We start from the raw sequence: 20,127 nt of genomic DNA on the forward strand, positions 1-20,127 counted from the left end.
GTTTAATATAAAGTTCAAGTTTATATTAATGTTTTATATTCTAATATAAAAGACGATACTATGACGGATCGGTTTCGATAAAAGAATTAGAATATGGGTGTATTGATAACCCTTCTTCCTTGCCTTGTTAGTTATAAATGATTCTTCTATAATGGTTATATACAATCATTTATGTATATGTGTTATACTTGTGCTTGGATGTATATTAATCACATATAAAGTATAGTTTGTACTTGAAAGAGTACAAATGAAAAGAGGTGATAATTGAAAAGGCACAATAAGACACACACATATATATACTCACGTGTGGTGGTTATCAAAATGTGACAAGTGACTTTTCTTGTATCTAAGAAGAGTTACATTGGTGTTGATAATAATAAAACGATCACGTACGTAAGAGAAAAAAAATGATTAGGAGAGGTTTTAAATTCCTTTGTCCATCAAAGGGAATCATAAAGGATTAAGGGCCAAAGGGAGGAGAAAATCAAATTGATGAATTGATTCAAACAAACCAAGGAAAGCATGGATCAAGGTTAGTAGTATCTTTCTTCTTCACTAGAAAATATTAGGGTTGAATTAATCTAAATCTAGATTATGAACTTGGGAGATTTCATAATAGAAATCATAAAAGTTAATCTTACATGGACAACAAGTAATTAACTATCCCGATCATAGCACTAGTAGGATCAGAATAAGTACAAGCTAAGTGATAGTAGTGACCAACAACACTCAAGGAATGCTTGAAGAACAAAACATTTGAAGAAATCTTAGCTATGCTCGAGTTATCTGGCTGGTATATCCCAAGTAAAAAAACGGCTTTAATGACAAAAGGACATGTTATTTTTGATCATAATACAATGGTGGTGTTTCACCGACCAAGAAACTTGATCTCCAGAGTCGTATTCAGTTGACTAAGAAAGGCAACAAGTCTATGGTTCAATACCTTTAAAAAATCAAGTCTTTTCTGAAAGGCAACAATACTATGGCCAAACAAGTCCTATTCTCTAACGGTTCGAACTTAAGGTGTTGCATATCCCCTATATTTTAATCCCGGAACATTACAGCATGTTTTCGTAGCCACGTGTTATTACGAGAATGATTTTTAGAATTGTTAGAAAAATAAGTTGGTCATATAAACATATATTATGTTTTTTATTAAATTAACTATCAAATTAATTAATAGTATACAAAAGAATATTTGTTCTTTTTTTAAATAAAAACAACGAAATTACCTAATATGGTTAACATATATATGACAATTAATAAAAAAAGTTTATAACCTCTCTCTTTTTTGATTAATTTTATAATATTAAAAGAAATTAAGCAATCACATTAAGCATATAATAAAAACAATTAGATTTTTTCTTTATATGTTATATTTTGAACTTTTAAAAACGACTATAAATTACTAAAAATGGTAAGAGTCCCACATTAAAAATTTGTGATCAATGGTTTAACTTTTTTTGTTCAAGCAAGATACAATGATCATATATAATAGGGGTGGGCGTTCGGATACACGTTCGCGGGTTTGTATCCGGTATTTCAGTATAAAGTTATAGAACCCATTCAGGTATTTTTATATTTCGAGTCGGGTTCGGGTATTTTATGTTTAGGTTCATATATTTTGGGTTGGGTTCGGATATTTAAATTTTGAAGGAAAAATAAATAAATTATTCATTGTTTAAGTTTTTTGTATTTGAAATATATTTTAACTTAACTATTTTTTTTAATTTTTAAAAGATTAAACTATTAATAGGTTTGAAGATAAAACTTTAAAAATAGAAAGACACTAATTTAGTTGTTTTTTTATAAGAGAACAAAATCAAATAACCCAATGGATTTCTCCAAGCAAGCAAGAGATGAACATAAGATAGAAAGATAAGAGAATTGGTTTTTAAATCTGTATTAACCACTCTAAGGCTGGATTTCTCCCCAGTCAGCAGGATTTCTCTTCCACCACCTAGCAAAATAAATCAACCTTTTTTTTTCTTTTCTCTTTTTTTTTGATAGATCTTTTTTTTTCTTTTCTTTTTTTTTTTCTTTTTTTTTTTTTATAGAAGAATGGCAATAGGTAAGGTAGTGGCCCGGATTTGAGATAGAAAGATGAAGAAGAAGTGTTTAGAAATGGAAGATGAGAAAGATGGATAGTTAGTACCGGTTGAGTGGCTCTGATACCACTTCGATACGCCTTAGAAAGGATCACTCAGCCGGATTGGAAAAGATATGAACTCCAAAGGAGAACTGATGGATCGATGGGTCGCACAAAGGTTGCGGATTGGCCTTTGATATTCCCGAACCAGATCGTTGCCGGATGTGACGCACCGGTCCAACAAAGTGGCGATCGCGAACCGATATGACTCACAAGACCAACGGACAAGAAGAGTTTGCTTGAAGCTAACCACACTAAGAAAACAAGAGAAGTTCTAATCAAAGAACAAAGAGTAAAGACTGAAAAAGTTGAAAGAAAAATGGAATGATTTTAAGTGTTTGCATATTTATAGTAGAAAAAGACATAAGTAGTATTAATGATAGATCTAGAATTAAAGACAAAGTAGAAAATATCTTGAGTTCTAGATCTGGTCATAACTGACTAACGTCCAGGTTCGTCTAAACCAAGTGATTCCTTCGCGGTAAGGAGTAGGACGGGCGAGGCACCTTCTGGATAGTCGGCCGGGTAAGGCCCATGCATCATCTTGGTTCCAGTACGTCCCAAGTCCTTGGACAGTTGTAGAATCCTTTCCTTAGAGAAATTTTTATCATCAAAGTTCAAGAACTGATCATACTGGCCGGCTGATCCATCAGTACGCTCGTCGGGACACTCGGCTCGGATCAGACGGACCAAGAGGGAAAGACTATGGCCTGTCTCGGTTTCCACTCGACCCAAGTGAGTTCTGGCTCGACCATCAGTCTTGGCTTGGCGAGTTGGTCGGGGAAGACGGGCTCCGGTACGGTCGGTTCGGTCATCTGGACGTGGTTCCAGCCTTTGCTCATTTCCGGCTGCGCGCGGGTCGATCCGGTACATGGCTCGGTCTGTCTGTCTGGAACGGTCGTCTGCCTGAACCTCGGTTGGAATGATCTGATCGTCCTGAACTCCATCCGGGCTTGGTTCCATGTACTGATCTATGTACTCAGGCGCATCATTCCCGAACCAGATCATTGCCGGATGTGACGCACCGGTCCAACAAAGTGGCGATCTCGAACCGTTGCTTGATATGACTTACAAGACAACCGGACAAGAAGAGTTTGCTTGGAGCTAACCACACCAAGAAAACAAGAGAAGTTCTAATCGAAGAAGAAAGAGTAAAGACTCAAAAAATTGAAAGAAAAATGGAATGATTTTATTAAGAGAAGTGTTTGCATATTTATAGTAGAAAAAGACATAAGAAGTATTAATGATAGATCTAGATCTGAAAATTAAAGACAAAGTAGAAAATATCTTGAGTTCCAGATCTGGTCATAAATGACTAACGTCCAGGTTCGTCTGAACCAAGTGATTCCTTCGCGGTAAGGAGCAGGACGGGCGAGGCGCCTTCTGGATAGTCAGCCGGGTAAGGCCCATGCATCATCTTGGTTCCAGTACGTCCCAAGTCCTTGGACAGTTGTAGAATCCTTGCCTTAGAGAAATTTTGATCATCAGAGTTCAAGAACTGATCATACTGGCCGGCTGATCCATCAGTACGCTCGTCGGGACACTCGGCTCGGATCAGATGGACCAAAAGGGAAAGACTATGGTCTGTCTCAGTTTCCACTCGACCCAAGTGAGTTCTGGCTCGACCATCAGTTTTGGCTTGGCGAGTTGGTCGGGGAAGACAGGCTCCGGTACGGTCGATTCGGTCATCTGGACGTGGTTCCAGCCTTAGCTCCTTCCCAGCTGCGAGCGGGTCGATCCGGTACACGGCTTGGTCTGTCTGTCTGGAACGGTCGTGATGCGCCCTTGAGTAGCACACCGGACAAAACAGACATGCATGGCTTGATCATGGAAAGCAGTAATGATATATGTTCATTGTTTGACTCATATCTTCCAACAAACGAGTCCTCTTCGCATGAAATCACTTGGAGAATGTTCTCAACTCAATTACGGAGCTCCTCGAAGAAGAATCAGATCAAACGGAGTTCAGATGTGGGAGTTATGCAATTTGCAAATCAGGAGACCTTCAGTTCTCGCGAATTTGGGCCGTATGGATCGTCCAGCTCACATCTTGATCCTTACCGCGAATGAACTACTTGGTTCAGACGAACCTGGACGTTAGCCGAAGAGTCTCTTTGACCAGATCTGAGATCCAAGAGTTTTAATACATTGTCTTTAAATTTCTCATCTAGATTCAATTTACTAAGTTTGTCTTTAATACATTCTTAAGTCTTTTTCTATTCCTAAAGTAGTATAAATATGTAAACACTTCTCATAATAAAATCAGTCGAAGTTTGAGTTTATTTTTGTTTTCTTCTTTTCTCTGAGTGAGAGAGAGAGTTCTTTAGCTAGTTCATTGGTGTGAACCGGCTTGTTGATTTGGTGGTCAGCCAATTCATCTTTGTGTGTTGTTTGGTGGTTAGCCAACACATTCATTCATTCTTGGGTGGTTAGCCTTAGATCGTGGGTATATCAAGAGCCATTCCGCATCTCTTGATGATCCTTTCAATCCATCTCAGTTCCAGAAGTGCCGTTTGCCTTCTCGGATCATATGCAACACCCAGCTAAAGTGATCCTTCCTGATTTAGGGCGTATCAGGTCGTCTGCCTGAACCTCGGTTGGAATGATCTGATCGTCCTGAACTCCATCCGGGCCTGGTTCCATGTACTGAGGCGCATCATTCCCGAACCAGATCGTTGCCGGATGTGACGCACCGGTCCAACACAGTGGCGATCTCGAACCGTTGCTTGATATGACTCACAAGACCAACGGACAAGAAGAGTTTGCTTGGAGCTAACCACACCAAGAAAACAAGAGAAGTTCTAATCGAAGAACAAAGAGTAAAGACTCAAAAAGTTGAAAGAAAAATGGAATGATTTTATTAAGAGATGTGTTTGCATATTTATAGTAGAAAAAGACATAAGAAGTATTAATGATAGATCTAGATCTAGATCTGGATCTAGATCTGGATCTGAAAATTAAAGACAAAGTAGAAAATATCTTGAGTTCTAGATCTGGTCATAACTGACTAACGTCCAGGTTCGTCTAAACCAAGTGATTCCTTTGCGGTAAGGAGCAGGACGGGCGAGGCGCCTTCTGTATAGTCGGCCGGGTAAGGCCCATGCATCATCTTGGTTCCAGTACGTCCCAAGTCCTTGTACAGTTGTAGAATCTTTGCCTTAGAGAAATTTTGATCATCAAAGTTCAAGAACTGATCATACTGGCCGGCTGATCCATCAATACGCTCGTCGGGACACTCGGCTCAGATCAGACGTACCAAAAGGGAAAGACTATGGTCTGTCTCGGTTTCCACTCGGCCCAAGTGAGTTCTGGCTCGACCATCAGTTTTGGCTTGGCGAGTTGGTCGGGGAAGACGGGCTCCGGTACGGTCGGTTCGGGCTTGGCAAGTTGGCCGGGGAGGACGAGCTCCGGTACGGTCTGTTCGGTCATCTGGACGTGGTTCCAGCCTTAGCTCCTTTCCGACTGCGCGCGGGTCGATCCGGTACATGGCTCGGTCTGTCTGTCTGGAACGGTCGTCTGCCTGAACCTCGGTTGGAATGATCTGATCGTCCTGAACTCCATCCGGGCCTGGTTCCATGTACTGATCCATGTACTGAGGCGCATCACCATTGACAACAGAGCATAATTGACTGTGTCTTCGATGTTCCCCTCCAATGGAAGAGAAAAGAAGTTGGAAATAATTGACAATGACCTTAGCAATCCGCTTTTCATGAAACACAATTGTGTCGTCTGTGTCTTCAATCACCGAAAATGCATTTGCACGCTGTTGCGTGAAAAAAAGGGTATGTGTTCCTATCTCCGAGACTGAGCCACAAGAGCCTGCTTTGTTGCTTCCAGTAGTTTTCTTCAGCCAAGTAAGCACTGTTAATTTTTTTCTGAGATCTTCAGGATCAGAGAAGTATCATTTGCATCACAAGTAAGGGCGTCGTCGACCTCTAATTTCTTCTCTTCAATAAGTAACCTACTATATTTCCGCTGCTTCTTGGTCCACTTAGTAATAACGCTTCTAACAATAGATATTCTATCATTGACAGTTGAGTTTGTGGCATTTTTCCAAGCTTGACAGACAAGAGCTTTGATCTCGGGATTGTCTCTTAGTCGTCTATCGTAGCGGAAGAGCCCTCGTTTCTTTTTCTTCTCGGGTTTGAAATAAAACACACGAGGCTTATGATCGGAGCAGATAGTGTGATCTCGCTGTTGGGAATAGTTCAGCCCAGGAGCTATTTGCTGCGGCTCGGTCTAGCCGGCAGCGCACTAGATAGTCTCCCCATTGGGCCCTCCATGACAGCAAGTCGCCCGAATGCAGTAAATCAAAGAGATCCCCCTCCGAATAGAAGGTGCGGACGTCCGAAAAGGAGCTTTCCGGGTGGGCCGGGCCACCATTCTTTTTCTCATTATTTAAAAAATCAATGAAATCTCCGGTTAAAAAACAGGGAGCATTGCAGGCTTCATTTAGAGATATCAAATGCTCTAAAGAAATCGTCTGTTATTTCTATCAGTAACTCTATAGATAAACGATGAGGAAAAGATCTTTCCTTCAAAATTAATGCAAGTATCAATACCGTTTGCTGAAGCACTTAAAACTTGAAGATTAATTTCTTGTTTCCAAAGCAGGGCCAAGCCTCCTGCTCCGTGTCCAACCGGTGATACTAGATGAATATTATCGTACGGCAGAGCTTCTGTCTTTGACGTGACAAAAGCGTGGGTTTGTTGGTCTCCATAAGAAAGAGAATGTCCGGGAATATGCTTTTCTTTATTTTCCTCAGTCGACGAACTATCCGGGGATCCTCCAATCCCTGACAGTTTCAGCTCACAAGGACCGAGAGGGGATAGATTGTGAAAATCCACCCTTCTCCTAGAGGAGGCCGGGATCAGGTTGGAGATAGGTTGATTCTCAGAGGTTGTGAGAGTTCCTGTCTTTTTGTTCGAGTTCTAAGACGCACAAGAGGTTCCTGAGAGCGGTTTTGATCTTTCTTTTGGAGACTCTATCACTAGTGTCCTGCGAGTAGGTGGGGGGTTTTGATCCTTGGATTTTTCTCTTATGGGAAGTAGAGCCTGCTGTTAGTTTTGGACTTGATTGGGCCACCTTCCTCCCAGGAGGGCGCCCTGGTTTACGCTTTGGGAGCTCAGCTATGGATCCTTGTACCCTTGCGGCAAGGGCCTCTGGGTGTCCAAGTCTTTAACTTGCTGGGACTCTCATCACAGTAGAATCCTCTGCGTCTGTTTGGGTTCCAAGTCTCTGGGATACTGGAATTCTCTCAGTAGAAGGAGGGGCACTTTTGGCGTGAGATCCAAAACTCTGGATTGTTGGAACTCTCCTATAAGGAGGACTCTTTGTTCCTGGCTGAGCTCTCATATTTGCTTGAGTACTCACGTCAGGGTACGGTTCAAATATAGTTAGGGTAAATTCCGGGAGTCCCCGAGAGGCTCAAACAATTCATGCTGCTGTTTCTTCAAATTGGCCTTCTTCTTCAGCGTTGCGTAATCTTTCTTTACGTCCAGCACTCTCAATTGGGTCCGCATACTGGATGTATTGGATCATAGCGTCATGCACATCATCCAAAGCTTCATTAAACGAAATGTTACGTTGGAATCAAAGGCGTCTCCCGGGGATTCCCCATATCAGCCTGTTCCATTGCTATTTTGGATGAAACAGAGTCTTCTCTGTGTTCATGTCTTCTTTCTCTTGAAATACGTAAGAGATCATTTTGCTTCCTAGTGCTCAGTTGATTACTGGCATCATCCCTTATTAGCCTGCCACGATGTGAATCTGTGAACCGGAGGTTGGAGATCGATTGCGACGGGTTTGCCAGTCCCTAGGAGGTTCTTTGTGAACTCTTCTGGAGCTAAGATCTTGATCAGGGCGAGAACGGCGACGTTCCTCTATCTTGTGTCTTGCATCATGTCTACACATGTCATACCGGGATGTATGAAGATCTTTGTGTTCTGCCTCTTCAGCTCTGGAAGCAGTGAAGCGGTAAGCCTCCGAATTATCTCTAGGACGGCTTCTATCTGCATTCATATTGTTATCCATAACCGAACCATTTGTGGACTGTTCTTTCTGAAGAAGTTCCCGAGCTTGATGTTTTGCAACTAGACAATCCTTAACTTCATGGTCCAATATAAAGCACTTCGAACAATGTTTTTCAATTCGTTCATACACAAAGAACGATGTAACCTCGTCTCCATTGGGGTACTCTATAGCAGAAGATTTAACCAAAGGCAAGAGTCCGTTGACTTGCACCCGCATTCTCACCGCGAAGTCAGTGATTTCTGCTCGTTCGAAAATTCCAAAGTCTTCTGCCAAACTCTTCATGGTTGCTTCTGACCAGAGGTGGATAGGGATTCCTTGTACCTTAATCCAGAAAGGGATAAGTGATGGGAAAGATGCCGAAGCAGTTGGTTCTCATCTTTGTAGTAACACCATCCATTTGACATAGTGGAAAGCCCTTCTTTCGAGCACAGCGTTTAGATCATCGGACTCACATTCGAACTGGAACATGAACATTCCATTTCCTAGGTCCGACCAAACTGGTCGCCTATTGACCTTCCATAGCTTAGCGAAAAAGGAAATAAGGGACTAGACCTTTTGGGCAGTCCGGTTTGTGACCCTTTCGATGAGCGTGAGTGAGAGTTTGTTAGCGCGGTTGTCGTCAATGGGGCTAAATCTTTGACACGACCCGTTCGAGGTGGCTGGAAAGGCTCCAAAGAACCCACCTTTTCCTTTTGCTTCTCGGGATAATCTTATTCCCATATTTGACGGTAGATTTAGTTTTTTCTTAGAGAGAAAGATAGCAGACCAATCTTTGTAGATTCCTACAGGTTTGAAGATGTGAGAGTCATACACTTGACATTAAATAAAGAGTCAGCCAGCAGCAAGCAACAGTCTCCGCAGGATACCCTGTTCTAAGTCCAAAGCTCTTTCTTGTCGTTCGAGCAAGAAAGCCATGCAACTGAAGCAACAAATAGTACATGATTCCTTGTTTACTAGTCTTTTCAACTTTTGAAGGCGGTAGGTTGTAAGAGAGCTTCACTCAGGAGCAGTGAAAACCCTTTCTTCCAGAGAAAATACCCGCCTTGACTCCAAGCTAAACATCATAGATAGAGGAGGCCAGAGAAGGTGTGTTTTGCTGGCTCCGGCGGTCTTCTGATGGTCCCTCCGACCCAGGATGGGGGAAGAACCCGGGGATAAAGAAGCCGAGGTTGGTTTTATCCAATAGATACAGCCGTAAAGAGAAAGGAATTTGAATATTTTAGAAATAAAGTTGAGATTTTACTCAAAATAGCCAGAAGCCTGTCGGGTAAACGGAAAAGGTATAGTAAACCTAAAAGTAAGGACCTTTTTTGCTAAAATTGCATGATGAAACCAGTTGCTTATTATCTCACATTATAAAAAAAAGTATTTAAATAGTAGGACTTTTCAGGTTCCAGCAACAGCAAGAGATTTATGATAATCATCCCCTACAAATGAAAACAGGATATACCAAGCCACTAGATAGAAAATGGGGGAAGCCAGAAAGAGGCGGAGAGCTTGGCTGGTGCACCTTGAAAAGGAGTGGAGTTTCCGTTGGTAATATTGTAAATACCAAATCCTTGGCCTATATAGTAGATGGAGTTAGGCTTGAGACCAGGGAAAGAGCTCGCTTGGACGCAGAAAGCCTCACTACTTGAAAGAAAGATGCACACATCGCCAATGTTGTCAGTGTAACACATGTATCTTCCTCCTTCCAACGTCTCCTCCTCTCTAAATACCATGAACTGCTTCGTTTTGTAGTCCTGCCCGTTCTTGAGATACGTCTGGATATACCTGAGGAATGATGTTTCAGTCACAAAGTTGATAACAAAAGTAGCTAGCAGAGTTAAAAAAAGGTATAAATACCGTTTGACGAGGAAATGTTCACCAGTGGAGGCTGACTCCACCAGATATTCTGTCCTGTAACACGAACTCACCAAAATCTCCCATTCGGATTGAGGCAACTCGGGCAGATCACGAAACTGCAACACATGGAACTTGGGATTGGGATGATCCTTGTCTTTTATATCATAGGAGAACAAGTGGTGACCTCCAGGAGAAGGCAAGTAGAAGCATTGGTCTCTCTTGGAATACATGAGATTTGAGTTATCTAAGTAGCCTAATAAAGGGGTTTGGATATTAGTCCAACGGAGGTCACGACGGGGCCTACAGAGACTAAGCTGTCCACCTAAGAACTTGATAGCAACCACCCAATCATCCTCATCGTCTTCATCAGGAGGAGAAGAGGACATTGCCACATTCCAGCCAACCTTAGATTGGCAAAGTTGCAAAGAAGCAAGCGGAGGCAGAGGAATCACTGTCGTTTCTCTCTTGGAAGCTAAAGGGTTTAAAACGTCAGTGACACTTAGGGAACGATCGCGTTGGTCTTCCATAAATAACCATCCGTGGGAAGCTCCGACTCCTTTCCCCTCAACGATCATCTCTTCTGGTATTGTTTTCTCCACCGTGAGCACATCTTGCTTAGCTGCGTCGAACAGGAGGACACTTCCAATGATTGTTCCTCCACCCTCATTCAAATCAGCACTTATCTCCAGTGATACATACGGGTTGGTGGCTGCTGACGATGACAACACCCTCCTAGCCTTCTCATAAATCTTTCAAATCAATGACTAATTAGAATTTTTTTCTTTAAAAAAAAAAAAGTAAATTCTAGAGAGTGAAGAATCTTACGAGTGAACTGTTACGGGGAGAGAATTTGGAGAGTCGTTGGAGGAGAAGCTGAGACATTGACGAAATATTCCACAATAATATTTGAATTCAATTTTTTATTTATAATTACTTGTTTTCTAAACACAAGAAGAAGAAATCCTTTTAATGTTTTTCACATATGTAAAGATATTTTCACTCTCTCTTGAAATAAAATGTATACAGAAACAAATCAAAATAATATAGAAAGAAATCGTTACAGTATATCGCATCAATCCATGATGAAGACAATCCATTAAGAATATGTTGTTCCAAGAATCTGCACAATCACAACTTTGACTAGCTAGGAGGAAAAACTGAGTCACTTAATCTAAAAATCCCAAAACATTAATTTAAATTAAGTTACAGCATACAATTATGTACAACTGCTAATACTAAATATAAAAGTAAACTAGTATAACTGAATTTCGTAATGATATTAACAACAATTCGGTTTAATTTTTTGGAAAACATGCAAATCACATAAAACAAATAAATATATGTTATAAACCATTATTATATACAAAAAATTTATTAGTTAGATCAAATTAATTTATAACACCACGGTCGTTATTAGAATATCTACACAACGATACCTCATATTTTATGATCATTTTTAATATTAACAACTTTTGGATGAATAATAATACATAAAATGTTATTTTGCTTTTAAAACTTCTCGTAGAGAAAAGAAGATGAAACTTAATAAGAAGATCAATAACGTTCGAACTATAATTTATGAATAAATTGAAAGAAAGATTTCCTCGGGTTAGAGATCATTCATGTACCACGAACGTAGAATTTAAAGGCGGATAGTCTAGCACGTAATATCAGGAAACAATCTTCTTTTGCCGTTAACATGGATGCGGAACTCCCAATTTGGTCTAGAGAGTTTGTATGAGTTTGTTTTGTTGATGACAAAAAAATGTATGAATAAATTGAGATGCATCTATTCTATTAAAATAGCAGTGTGACCCATTAATAACAAGTTATGTCCAATTGATTTTTTTTTATAACTGTATCTACTTTAATTAAATCAATAACACGTTCTTTTTGTATAATAAGCAGTTACGTTTTCTTCCAACACAAAGAAGGAGTTTTTGTCGGTTTATGATTTTAAAATTGGGCCATGGGCCTCGATTTTGTTTTTAAAATCAACTGATTTGTTCCATTTGGTCTGATTGCAAGGAGCCATATAAATTTATATTGCTTTCTTAACCACATCTAGGTTTATGGCTAATTTAATTTTAATAGAAAAAGACTAATAATATTGATTATTAAACAAAATTGCAATTATACTCGATTATTATCTATTATATTAAAACATAAATATAACCAATTGATAAAAAGTTATGTCCAACTAAAAAAACTAATTTTTATATAACTGCACAAGTTATATAACTTCATCTAAATGAATATATTTTAAAGTCAGGGATAACCACTTTAAGTCATGTTTTAAAGAACTATGTATATGGCAACAAAAAATTATAAAAATATATTTTTGTATTTTTTTGTTATTGGGTGTTTAAATAAAAATTATTTTTTGATTTTAACCTTTTATTTGATTAATATAACACATTATTTTATATAATTATGTATAGCGTTACGTTATTGACATAATATAATAATTATTCCTCATAATTATAATAAAATTTGATATATTTTTTTCAAAAAATATTATCACACTACAACAGCATAGCTTACATCTCCGCCAAAAAATTAGATTTATTCGACTAGACATTTTTCTTTCAATTTTTAAATACTTTACACAGACATTAAGTTTATCAATTAACAAAGCATTTGATGTTAAAAATAGGATTTAATAGGGTTTAAGTGAAATTTTAATGGAAATAAATATTCATATAAATGAAACTCATTTAGTATAACGGGTTTTAAATAGGTTATTCGATTAAAAAATATTTATTAAATATGTAATTTTACTTAAAGTTAGTGAAGGTCTTACTAATATTAAAATTTTCAAAAATAACTAAAACAAAAAATATACCCGCCCTAGTATAATGATTAAAACCATTGTTAGACTAATTTTGTTTCTTCTTTTAATTTGAATGTCAATTTTGCAAATATTTTGTTTTCAGTTCAAAGTGTCTGTAACTATACAGAAACAAATCCACATTATATAGAGAGAAAAAAATATATAACATATAGAAAAATATTTTCACTATATCAGTGGTAACATGTAAACACAAGTAAAAAGGTAAAGAGTGGGTGAGTAAAAGAAAATTTCACAGTTTACAAAAAAAAAATACAAAATTCATCAAGTGAAAAAAATTAAAAACAAAGAGGGCTAGGCTTCACCTGAGTTTAGTGCGTTTCAACAAACAAACAAACAGAGTGAGAAGTTCAATAAAATAGGCTGGCTTGCTTGAAAATACCAGACCATAACACTAATGAACCAAACACAGAACCATAGAAACTTAGACTGAAACGGGTGGAAGCCAACAAGGGACGCGGGAAATCTTCTCTGGTGCATCTATGGGGTATTTAAAATGATGGGAAGGTTTTGGTGGTGAGATCGTACACAGAAAATACACGGTCAGCGACATAAATGGAGTTAGGCTTGAGACCAGGGCAAGAACTAGCCGGGACGCAGAAGGCCTCACTCTTTGAAAGGAAGATGCAAATATCTCCAATGTCCTCTGTGTAACACATCTTTATTATTCCATCCTTTCTGTCTTCCTCTCTGAACACCATAACTATCGGCAATGTAGACAAGCTAGGGGACAGTGAGACACGGGAGTACCTACAAAGACATAACGTAAGAGCCAAAGGGTGTTAGAAATGATGCATAACAATTGGCAAGGTTAGCATCAATCTCAATATGTACCATTTTACGAGGAAGGATTCCCCCGATGGTGACTCCACCCAGTGATCCTCTCTGGGACACGAATCCAAGAGCTCCCACATGGACTGGGGCAACTGGGGAAGGTTGTGAAAAAGCAGCTTATGGATCTTAGGGGCAGGGTATCCATCCTTGTGGAACTGGATATCCCAGGAGCACAAGTAGTTGCCTACGGGAGCAGGCAAATTAAATGTTTTATCTCTCTTTGAGAACATGAGATTTGAGTTGTTGAACATTTTAAAAGGAGATGAGACGTTGGTCCACCGCAGGTCACGACGGGGCCTGCAGAAACTCAGCTGGTTACCCAAGAACTTGATACCAACTACCCAATCATCTTCATCTTCTTGCTGACCAGGAGAAGTCGACATTGCCACATTCCAGACAACTTCAGTTTGGCAAAGGTGGAGAGCAGTAAATGTAGGCATAGGAATCATCGTTGCGTTTGTTTTGAAAGCCAAAGAGTTGTAAAAATCGGTCACATATACGGAATGATCGTGCCGGTCTTTGAAAAACAACCATCCATGAGAAGCTCCGACCACAATACCGCCGTTAGTGATTACTTCGGGTATAGTTTTGTCAGTGACTGTGACTAACCCTTCCGTGGCCGCATCGAACAAGTGGACGTCTCCGACCATGCCGCCGTTGCCCGGCGAGTCTTTCTCCACGACGCAAAGCGGAAAACAGGGGCTGGTCGAAGACGATGAAAACAAGCGAATGGTCTTGTGCAACTGCCACAGTAGATAAATAAGCTAATAAACTATATCGTGACTAAGCGAATGGTTCATATCTTTTATTCTTTAAAATTAACTACTAATACTTTATAAAGAAGCTAAAATCTTAAATCGTACAAGAAGAAAGCTTACGAGCGAGTGGCCGCTGGGAGAGAGGTTGGAGAGTCGGGAGAGAAGAAGGTGAGACATTGACGATAGATTCTACACAAGAAAGAAAGAGGCAAATGTCTATCATCTTCAAGTTAACCAGGAGAATTATTAGATTTGGACACCAACTTTTTTTTCTTTCCTCTTTCCATTTTTGGCTAAATTATTTAATTTATCAGATTTTCCGGTCTAATAAAGAAAGATATCAAAATGGCCAAAACACTGATTTATTTCTTTATATTTTAACTTTTAAAAATAATTTTAAATCTTTTATATATAATATTAAAAGAAAAAATATTTCTTATGTAAAATATTATATTTTATTCAATATTATTATTAATGTATCACTCTCGCATTGATAAACTTTTCAGGGGAATAGACAGAGATCTTTTGAAACTAGTTCGATAAGCAAAGATCTTTGCGTGAATATCAAGACTGGTTTAATGCAAATGAGATGATACCACCAGTAGTACAGGCCAGCAACAATGATGAAAACCAAGTCTTAAACTTGGGTAATATTTGTCTATTAGATGGATCTTGGACAGCTTCTGATCGATTTAGTGGATGTGGATGAGTTTAGATGGATAGTGGGGAGAACATACAACTTATGGGAATACGGAACTTCACTCGATGTGAATCAGCGTTGCATTCGGAGGTAGAAGCACTGCGATGGGCGATGAAGAATATGCTTGAACACTCGCCATGCCAGAGCTTTGGAACAGACTGCAAAGAGCTGATTGCAATGATAAATGAACTTCAGGAGTGGCCAAGCTTCGCGACAGAATTGGAGAAGATAGAGACGCTGCACATCTGTTTCCCGGACTTCAAAATCATCCATGTGCCACGAGTGCGCAGTCAGTTTTCTGATTTTTTAGCTAAGACTGACTGCTAGGACCTTTCGTATGGAGTTATTTTTCATTGGTTGTTCTATTCCGGTCTGGTTACCCAGAGCACCTTAAGCTTGAGTGATAGAATGGCCGTTTGACGTTACAAAAAAAAAAAAAATGTGTCACTCCTAACACTAGTGAAAATTCCGAGGTAGGTCGGTCGCTCTTTTATGATTTTGTGTATTGTAGCCACTGCCCACGTTTCAAAGGTATCTTACCGTATGATAACCTTGCAGGTTTGGCACTGGCTACGATGATATTTTTGTCAAGCAGCACGATGTTCTGAGAGACGTAGCACTTCGTCTGAGCAATCATGTGGAAGTAAATAGGAGAGAGCGGTTACTGATGCCGAGAAGAGAGTCCATGCTTCCCAGAGAATGGGAGGAGAACAATAATCAGCCATTTGATGCTCGGATAGTCTCCATTCATACATGTAAGAACTCTTTTAACTTTGTATGTATTAAATTGGTGATTGCATCAAAGAGCTTGATGGATTTTTGTGTTGTCAGGGGAAATGAACGACTGGATTGGTTTGACATGGAACTACCTAAGAAAGAAGTTTTGATACTGAACTTTTCTTCAGACAAGTACGTCTTGCCACCGTTTATTTGTAAGATGGGTAGCCTCAAGGCGCTTGTGATCATCAACAATTCCATGTCTTTTGCGTGTCTACATGGCTTCCCACTCTCGGCCAATTTGGCCAAGCTGAGGAGTCTCTGGCTCGAGAGGGTTCACGTTCCTGAACTCTCTAGCAGTACCATTTCACTGAGAAACCTTCACAAGATGCATCTGATCCTTTGTAAGATGAACAACAGCTTTGATCGAATGGATTTGGATATTTCCAACATCTTCCCAAGCTTGTCTAATTTCACAATCGATCACTGTTATGATTTTGTGAAACTCTCGACCATTTGTGAGATCGTCTCTCTCAACTCCCTCAGCATAACCAACTGTCCGCGCATTCTTGTACTGCCAAAGAATCTGAGTAAACTACAGTCCCTTCAAACTCTTCGGCTATATGCTTGCCTCGAGCTGAAAGACCTACCAGTCGAAATTTGTGAGCTGCCGTGCCTAGAGTACCTTGACATTTCACAGTGTGACAGCATAAATTCTCTTCCTGAAGAGATTGGGAACCTAAAGAAACTTGAGAAAATCGACATGAGAGAGTGCCCTTTATGGGGTTTACCGGGTTCTGTAGATGCACTCGAATCTCTCCGCCATGTGATTTGCGATACGGAGGCTTCGTATATGTGGGAGGAAGTCAAAAAGGCAGTTCCAGGACTTTGCATCGAAGTCGCTGAGAAATGGACCAAATGTTACAGCTTGGAATGGCTCGACGAGTAAGCTCTTTTGATACCTCGGACTCTTAATAACCTCTTGTACAAATCATTGCTCATCAGAGCAAGTTATGTGTACTTTGAAATATCTCTCTATATTTATAACAATAGAACAGGAGCAAGTTCTATTGATTGTCATCAACCACAACGAAAAAGAAAACCTTGTTCATCTATGTCTGAAATTTTTCCATCAATTACATGGCATTTTGTTTATGAAAGATCCCAACTTTATTATTCCACAACAAATAAAGAGGAAACTCAGAGACTTAAACTTGTTTCAACTAGCTCTTGGATCCATCCCTTGCTGCCAAACATAAACAAGCTCGTCCCAACCTGTACTCGCCATCAAACCTTCAACAAGAACACTCATATCAATCCCAACGGCAAACTCAGTGTGATGGTCATACCGACCCACCAAAGCATCCTCCACCATATAGTCCCAAAGGCACACAGTCATATCATAAGAGCAAGAAGCAATCAAGTTCCTCCTATGCGGCGAGAACTTCACCTTCCTCACCGCATACCCATGCCCATTGAGCACAGCCAAAGGAGCCCTGTAACTCCTCACATCCCACACCTTAATCGTCTTATCCACCGAAGAAGTCGCTAAAACACAATCATCGTACTTGTTCCAATCACACGACAGTATCTCGAAGTCATGAGCAGGGATGATCATGGTGGAGCCAGGCTCTCTCACATCCCATATCCTCAGGGTACAGTCGCCGGAAGCAGAGGCGAAGATGTCTCCATGCTTAGGGTTCCAAACCGCTTGGTAAACGCAATACGCGTGCTCCTTGAAAGTCCTGATGCTCGCCGGACGATCCATGGCCCACAGCTTCATCGTATCGTCCCACGACGCCGTGAGGAAAGAATCGCGGCGTGTGGGGTTGTAATCAACCGAGTGAACCTCACGCGCGTGTTCTTGGAACGATCGGATGGGATTGGAGGGAGGCGGGAGCGCTGTGTCGTAGATCTTCACGGAGCCGTCGCCGATGGCGGCGATGAGTACGGAGTCGTGAGATTCTGACCAGCAGACGTCGTAGACTGCGTCGGCTGTGTCGAAGGCGATGGACTCTGTGACGCCGGGACCTCCGGGAGAGAGCTCGAGGACGTGGATCCGGCCGTTTCCGAGGATTCCGAAGTTCTGAGCTGTGGCGACGGCGAGGCGGGACTCGTAGAAAGGGCTGAATTTCACTGAGTAGCCGTTGAACGGCGCCTTGAACATCGGCATGGCTTCTCCGGCGAGTGTGGATTCAATTGTAGAGTGTCTCAATCTGATCGGATAAAATAATGTTCAAAATAGATAATTATATTATATTCTCATTAACTAATTCTCCGCCATTCGGGCCGTTTGGGCCTTAAACCGGCCCATTGTAATATATCCAAACGATGTCGTTTCTGTTACCGAGTTAGGGTTTTTTGGGGGGTTTGGTTACAACGGAGAAGCTTCATCGTCTCTTTCTATCAGTTTGTGAGACAGAGTGGGAGAGAAAAGAGGGCAAGAGTGTTTATTTCAATGGAAGGGATCACAGAAGGAGTAAAGAGCATGAGCTTGGGCGTTGATACCCAGAAGAAGAATCGGATTCAGGTTTCCAACACTAAGAAACCATTGTTCTTCTACGTCAATCTCGCCAAGGTACTAAACCCCTTTTAAGTTTGAAACCTAGGGGACTCTACTTGCTGTTATTGAGTTACTAAACCCCTTTTAAGTTGTAACATTTGAATGTGTTATTAGTGGTGCTCTGTGTTGTTATGTTATCTCTCTTTAACATGTTTATTTTGTTGACATTAACAGAGGTACATGCAGCAGTACACCGATGTGGAGTTGTCTGCACTTGGAATGGGTAAATGTTATTTGCTTCTCTCTCTTTAGTGATCTTTGTGTAAATCAAAATATAATGTGTGGTTTTTAAGCAATGTAACTGAGTTTATTAAACTCGAAATTTGTTTCCATAATAGCAGTTTTTCCATTTATTGTCATGAGATTTAGAATCTGAACTTGCTTTATTTGAAAAGATTGTTCTGGTTCCTTATTGAATATTTTGAACTGTGCAGCCATTGCTACTGTTGTAACCGTAGCTGAGATATTGAAGAACAATGGTTTTGCTGTTGAAAAGAGTAAGAAGATCTTGAATGCCCAAATTGAAGAACAATGGTTTTACTGCGACTAAGTTTTGCTTATTGTTTCTTCTTGTAGAGATCATGACTATGACTGTGGATATCAAGGGCGATTCAAGAGGACGTCCTGTGCAGAAAGCCAAGGTTATATTTCTCAACAATATGGTTTCCTTTTGTTTAAGTTGTGGTAAATATCAATCTTGTGTTCCATTATTATTATTCTTGTGTGAAACTTGAGTTCCATGACTTTACAACTTGTAGATTGAGATAACGCTCGCTAAGTCTGACAAGTTTGATGAGTTAATGGCTGCGGCCAATGAGGAGAAGGAGGCTGCAGAAGCTCAAGAGCAGAACTGATTTCTTCTTTTTTTTAGTCTGTGTTTCTGTCGAAGATCCGATTTCTTTGTTCTGTAGCTCGCTGCTTATTGTTAAAACACTTTGATTTTGCTTTATTTAGCGTAATAGGCGTAGAAGAGATTATGTTGCATAACAGATAACAGATTTCCAAATATGAATCCCATTCGAACCATAAAAGTAAAATGATTAGGATAGCAGTAAAAATGTTTTTATCACAAATATAGCATTTAAGAATAAAAATGATCAAAATAGCGTTTAATGTTTTATCAAAAGAGATAAATATACACTTATATCTCAATGGTAAATTAATTTAGACATTAGGGTTTACAGTTAAGGGGTGTAGTTTAGTATTTAGGATTTAGGGTTTAGGATTTAGGGTTTAGAGTTTAGAGTTTAGGGGTGGGGTTTAGGGTTTAGAGTTAAGGGGTGGAGTTTAGGATTTAGGATTTAGGGTTTAGAGCTTAGGTTTTAGGGTTTAGAGTTGGAGAGTGGGATTTTGGGATAAGATTTCAAATTTTGAAAAATAAAAAAAATTTAAATTTTTCAAAAGATGAAATGCTATTTTGGTCATTTTAGTTTTTGAGGGCTATTTTTGTGATATAAACTTAGAAAAATGCTATTTTGGAGATTTGCCCATAAAAATATACGGGAAAAAAAGTTGCTTTAAAATGTTACTTCTGAAATTTTGAAATCTTTTTGTTTTCCGTAAAATAATTAATTTTGAAAGATTTGGAATCTGGTCAGTGAAAAATGGTAGCGGTGCATTGTAAGACTTGGCCGTAATAACTAGTCACTTTGGTTCTCAGCCATATTTGGGGGGGG

General features: G+C 39.8%; 4 protein-coding genes and 1 pseudogene across 4 annotated transcripts; 2 read left to right on the forward strand and 3 right to left on the reverse strand.

Annotated features, from left to right (window-relative positions):
- Positions 1-9,569: 9,569 nt before the first annotated feature.
- LOC106344691 lies at positions 9,570-10,912 on the reverse strand. The gene is made up of 4 exons (XM_013784012.1): positions 10,854-10,912; positions 10,029-10,777; positions 9,694-9,956; positions 9,570-9,610 (listed from the first exon to the last, which is right to left on the reverse strand). The coding sequence occupies exons 1-4, from the start codon at positions 10,908-10,910 to the stop codon at positions 9,570-9,572; spliced, it is 1,110 nt and encodes a 369-aa protein (XP_013639466.1). The 5' UTR covers positions 10,911-10,912.
- Positions 10,913-13,071: 2,159 nt separating this feature from the next.
- On the reverse strand, positions 13,072-14,700 carry LOC106293756 (annotated as a pseudogene).
- Positions 14,701-15,609: 909 nt separating this feature from the next.
- LOC106344692 (probable disease resistance protein At5g04720) lies at positions 15,610-16,895 on the forward strand (the record flags this gene model as incomplete). The annotated part of the gene is made up of 3 exons (XM_013784013.1): positions 15,610-15,644; positions 15,730-15,936; positions 16,012-16,895. Coding segments are annotated over 3 exons (1,068 nt in total), but the record flags the coding sequence as incomplete, so codon positions are not given.
- A 75-nt stretch (positions 16,896-16,970) lies between these two features.
- On the reverse strand, positions 16,971-18,106 carry LOC106343525 (peroxisome biogenesis protein 7). Its single transcript, XM_013782764.1, has one exon. The coding sequence runs from the start codon at positions 18,059-18,061 to the stop codon at positions 17,108-17,110; it is 954 nt and encodes a 317-aa protein (XP_013638218.1). The 5' UTR covers positions 18,062-18,106; the 3' UTR covers positions 16,971-17,107.
- Positions 18,107-18,270: 164 nt separating this feature from the next.
- LOC106293409 (uncharacterized protein At2g34160-like) lies at positions 18,271-19,477 on the forward strand. The gene is made up of 5 exons (XM_013729089.1): positions 18,271-18,466; positions 18,626-18,674; positions 18,886-18,948; positions 19,028-19,092; positions 19,210-19,477. The coding sequence occupies exons 1-5, from the start codon at positions 18,347-18,349 to the stop codon at positions 19,303-19,305; spliced, it is 393 nt and encodes a 130-aa protein (XP_013584543.1). The 5' UTR covers positions 18,271-18,346; the 3' UTR covers positions 19,306-19,477.
- The last annotated feature ends 650 nt before the right edge of the window (positions 19,478-20,127 follow it).

The sequence above is a fragment of the Brassica oleracea genome, chromosome C5, assembly GCF_000695525.1.
Source record: "Brassica oleracea var. oleracea cultivar TO1000 chromosome C5, BOL, whole genome shotgun sequence".
Classification (NCBI taxonomy): Eukaryota; Viridiplantae; Streptophyta; class Magnoliopsida; order Brassicales; family Brassicaceae; genus Brassica; species Brassica oleracea.

What these genes read in the sequence shown, in the direction of transcription:
- LOC106343525 (XM_013782764.1), bottom strand. Translation starts at nt 18,061, where the DNA reads ATGCCGATGTTCAAGGCGCCGTTCAACGGCTACTCAGTGAAATTCAGC.
- LOC106293409 (XM_013729089.1), top strand. Translation starts at nt 18,347, where the DNA reads ATGGAAGGGATCACAGAAGGAGTAAAGAGCATGAGCTTGGGCGTTGAT. An exon ending in TGGTTTTGCTGTTGAAAAGA is followed by an intron (nt 18,949 to 19,027) that starts GTAAGAAGATCT and finishes TTCTTCTTGTAG; the next exon opens with AGATCATGACTATGACTGTG. An exon ending in GTCCTGTGCAGAAAGCCAAG is followed by an intron (nt 19,093 to 19,209) that starts GTTATATTTCTC and finishes TACAACTTGTAG; the next exon opens with ATTGAGATAACGCTCGCTAA.
- LOC106344691 (XM_013784012.1), bottom strand. Translation starts at nt 10,910, where the DNA reads ATGTCTCAGCTTCTCCTCCAACGACTCTCCAAATTCTCTCCCCGTAAC. An exon ending in GAACATTTCCTCGTCAAACG is followed by an intron (nt 9,957 to 10,028) that starts GTATTTATACCT and finishes ATCATTCCTCAG; the next exon opens with GTATATCCAGACGTATCTCA. An exon ending in AAACTCCACTCCTTTTCAAG is followed by an intron (nt 9,611 to 9,693) that starts GTGCACCAGCCA and finishes TTTCATTTGTAG; the next exon opens with GGGATGATTATCATAAATCT.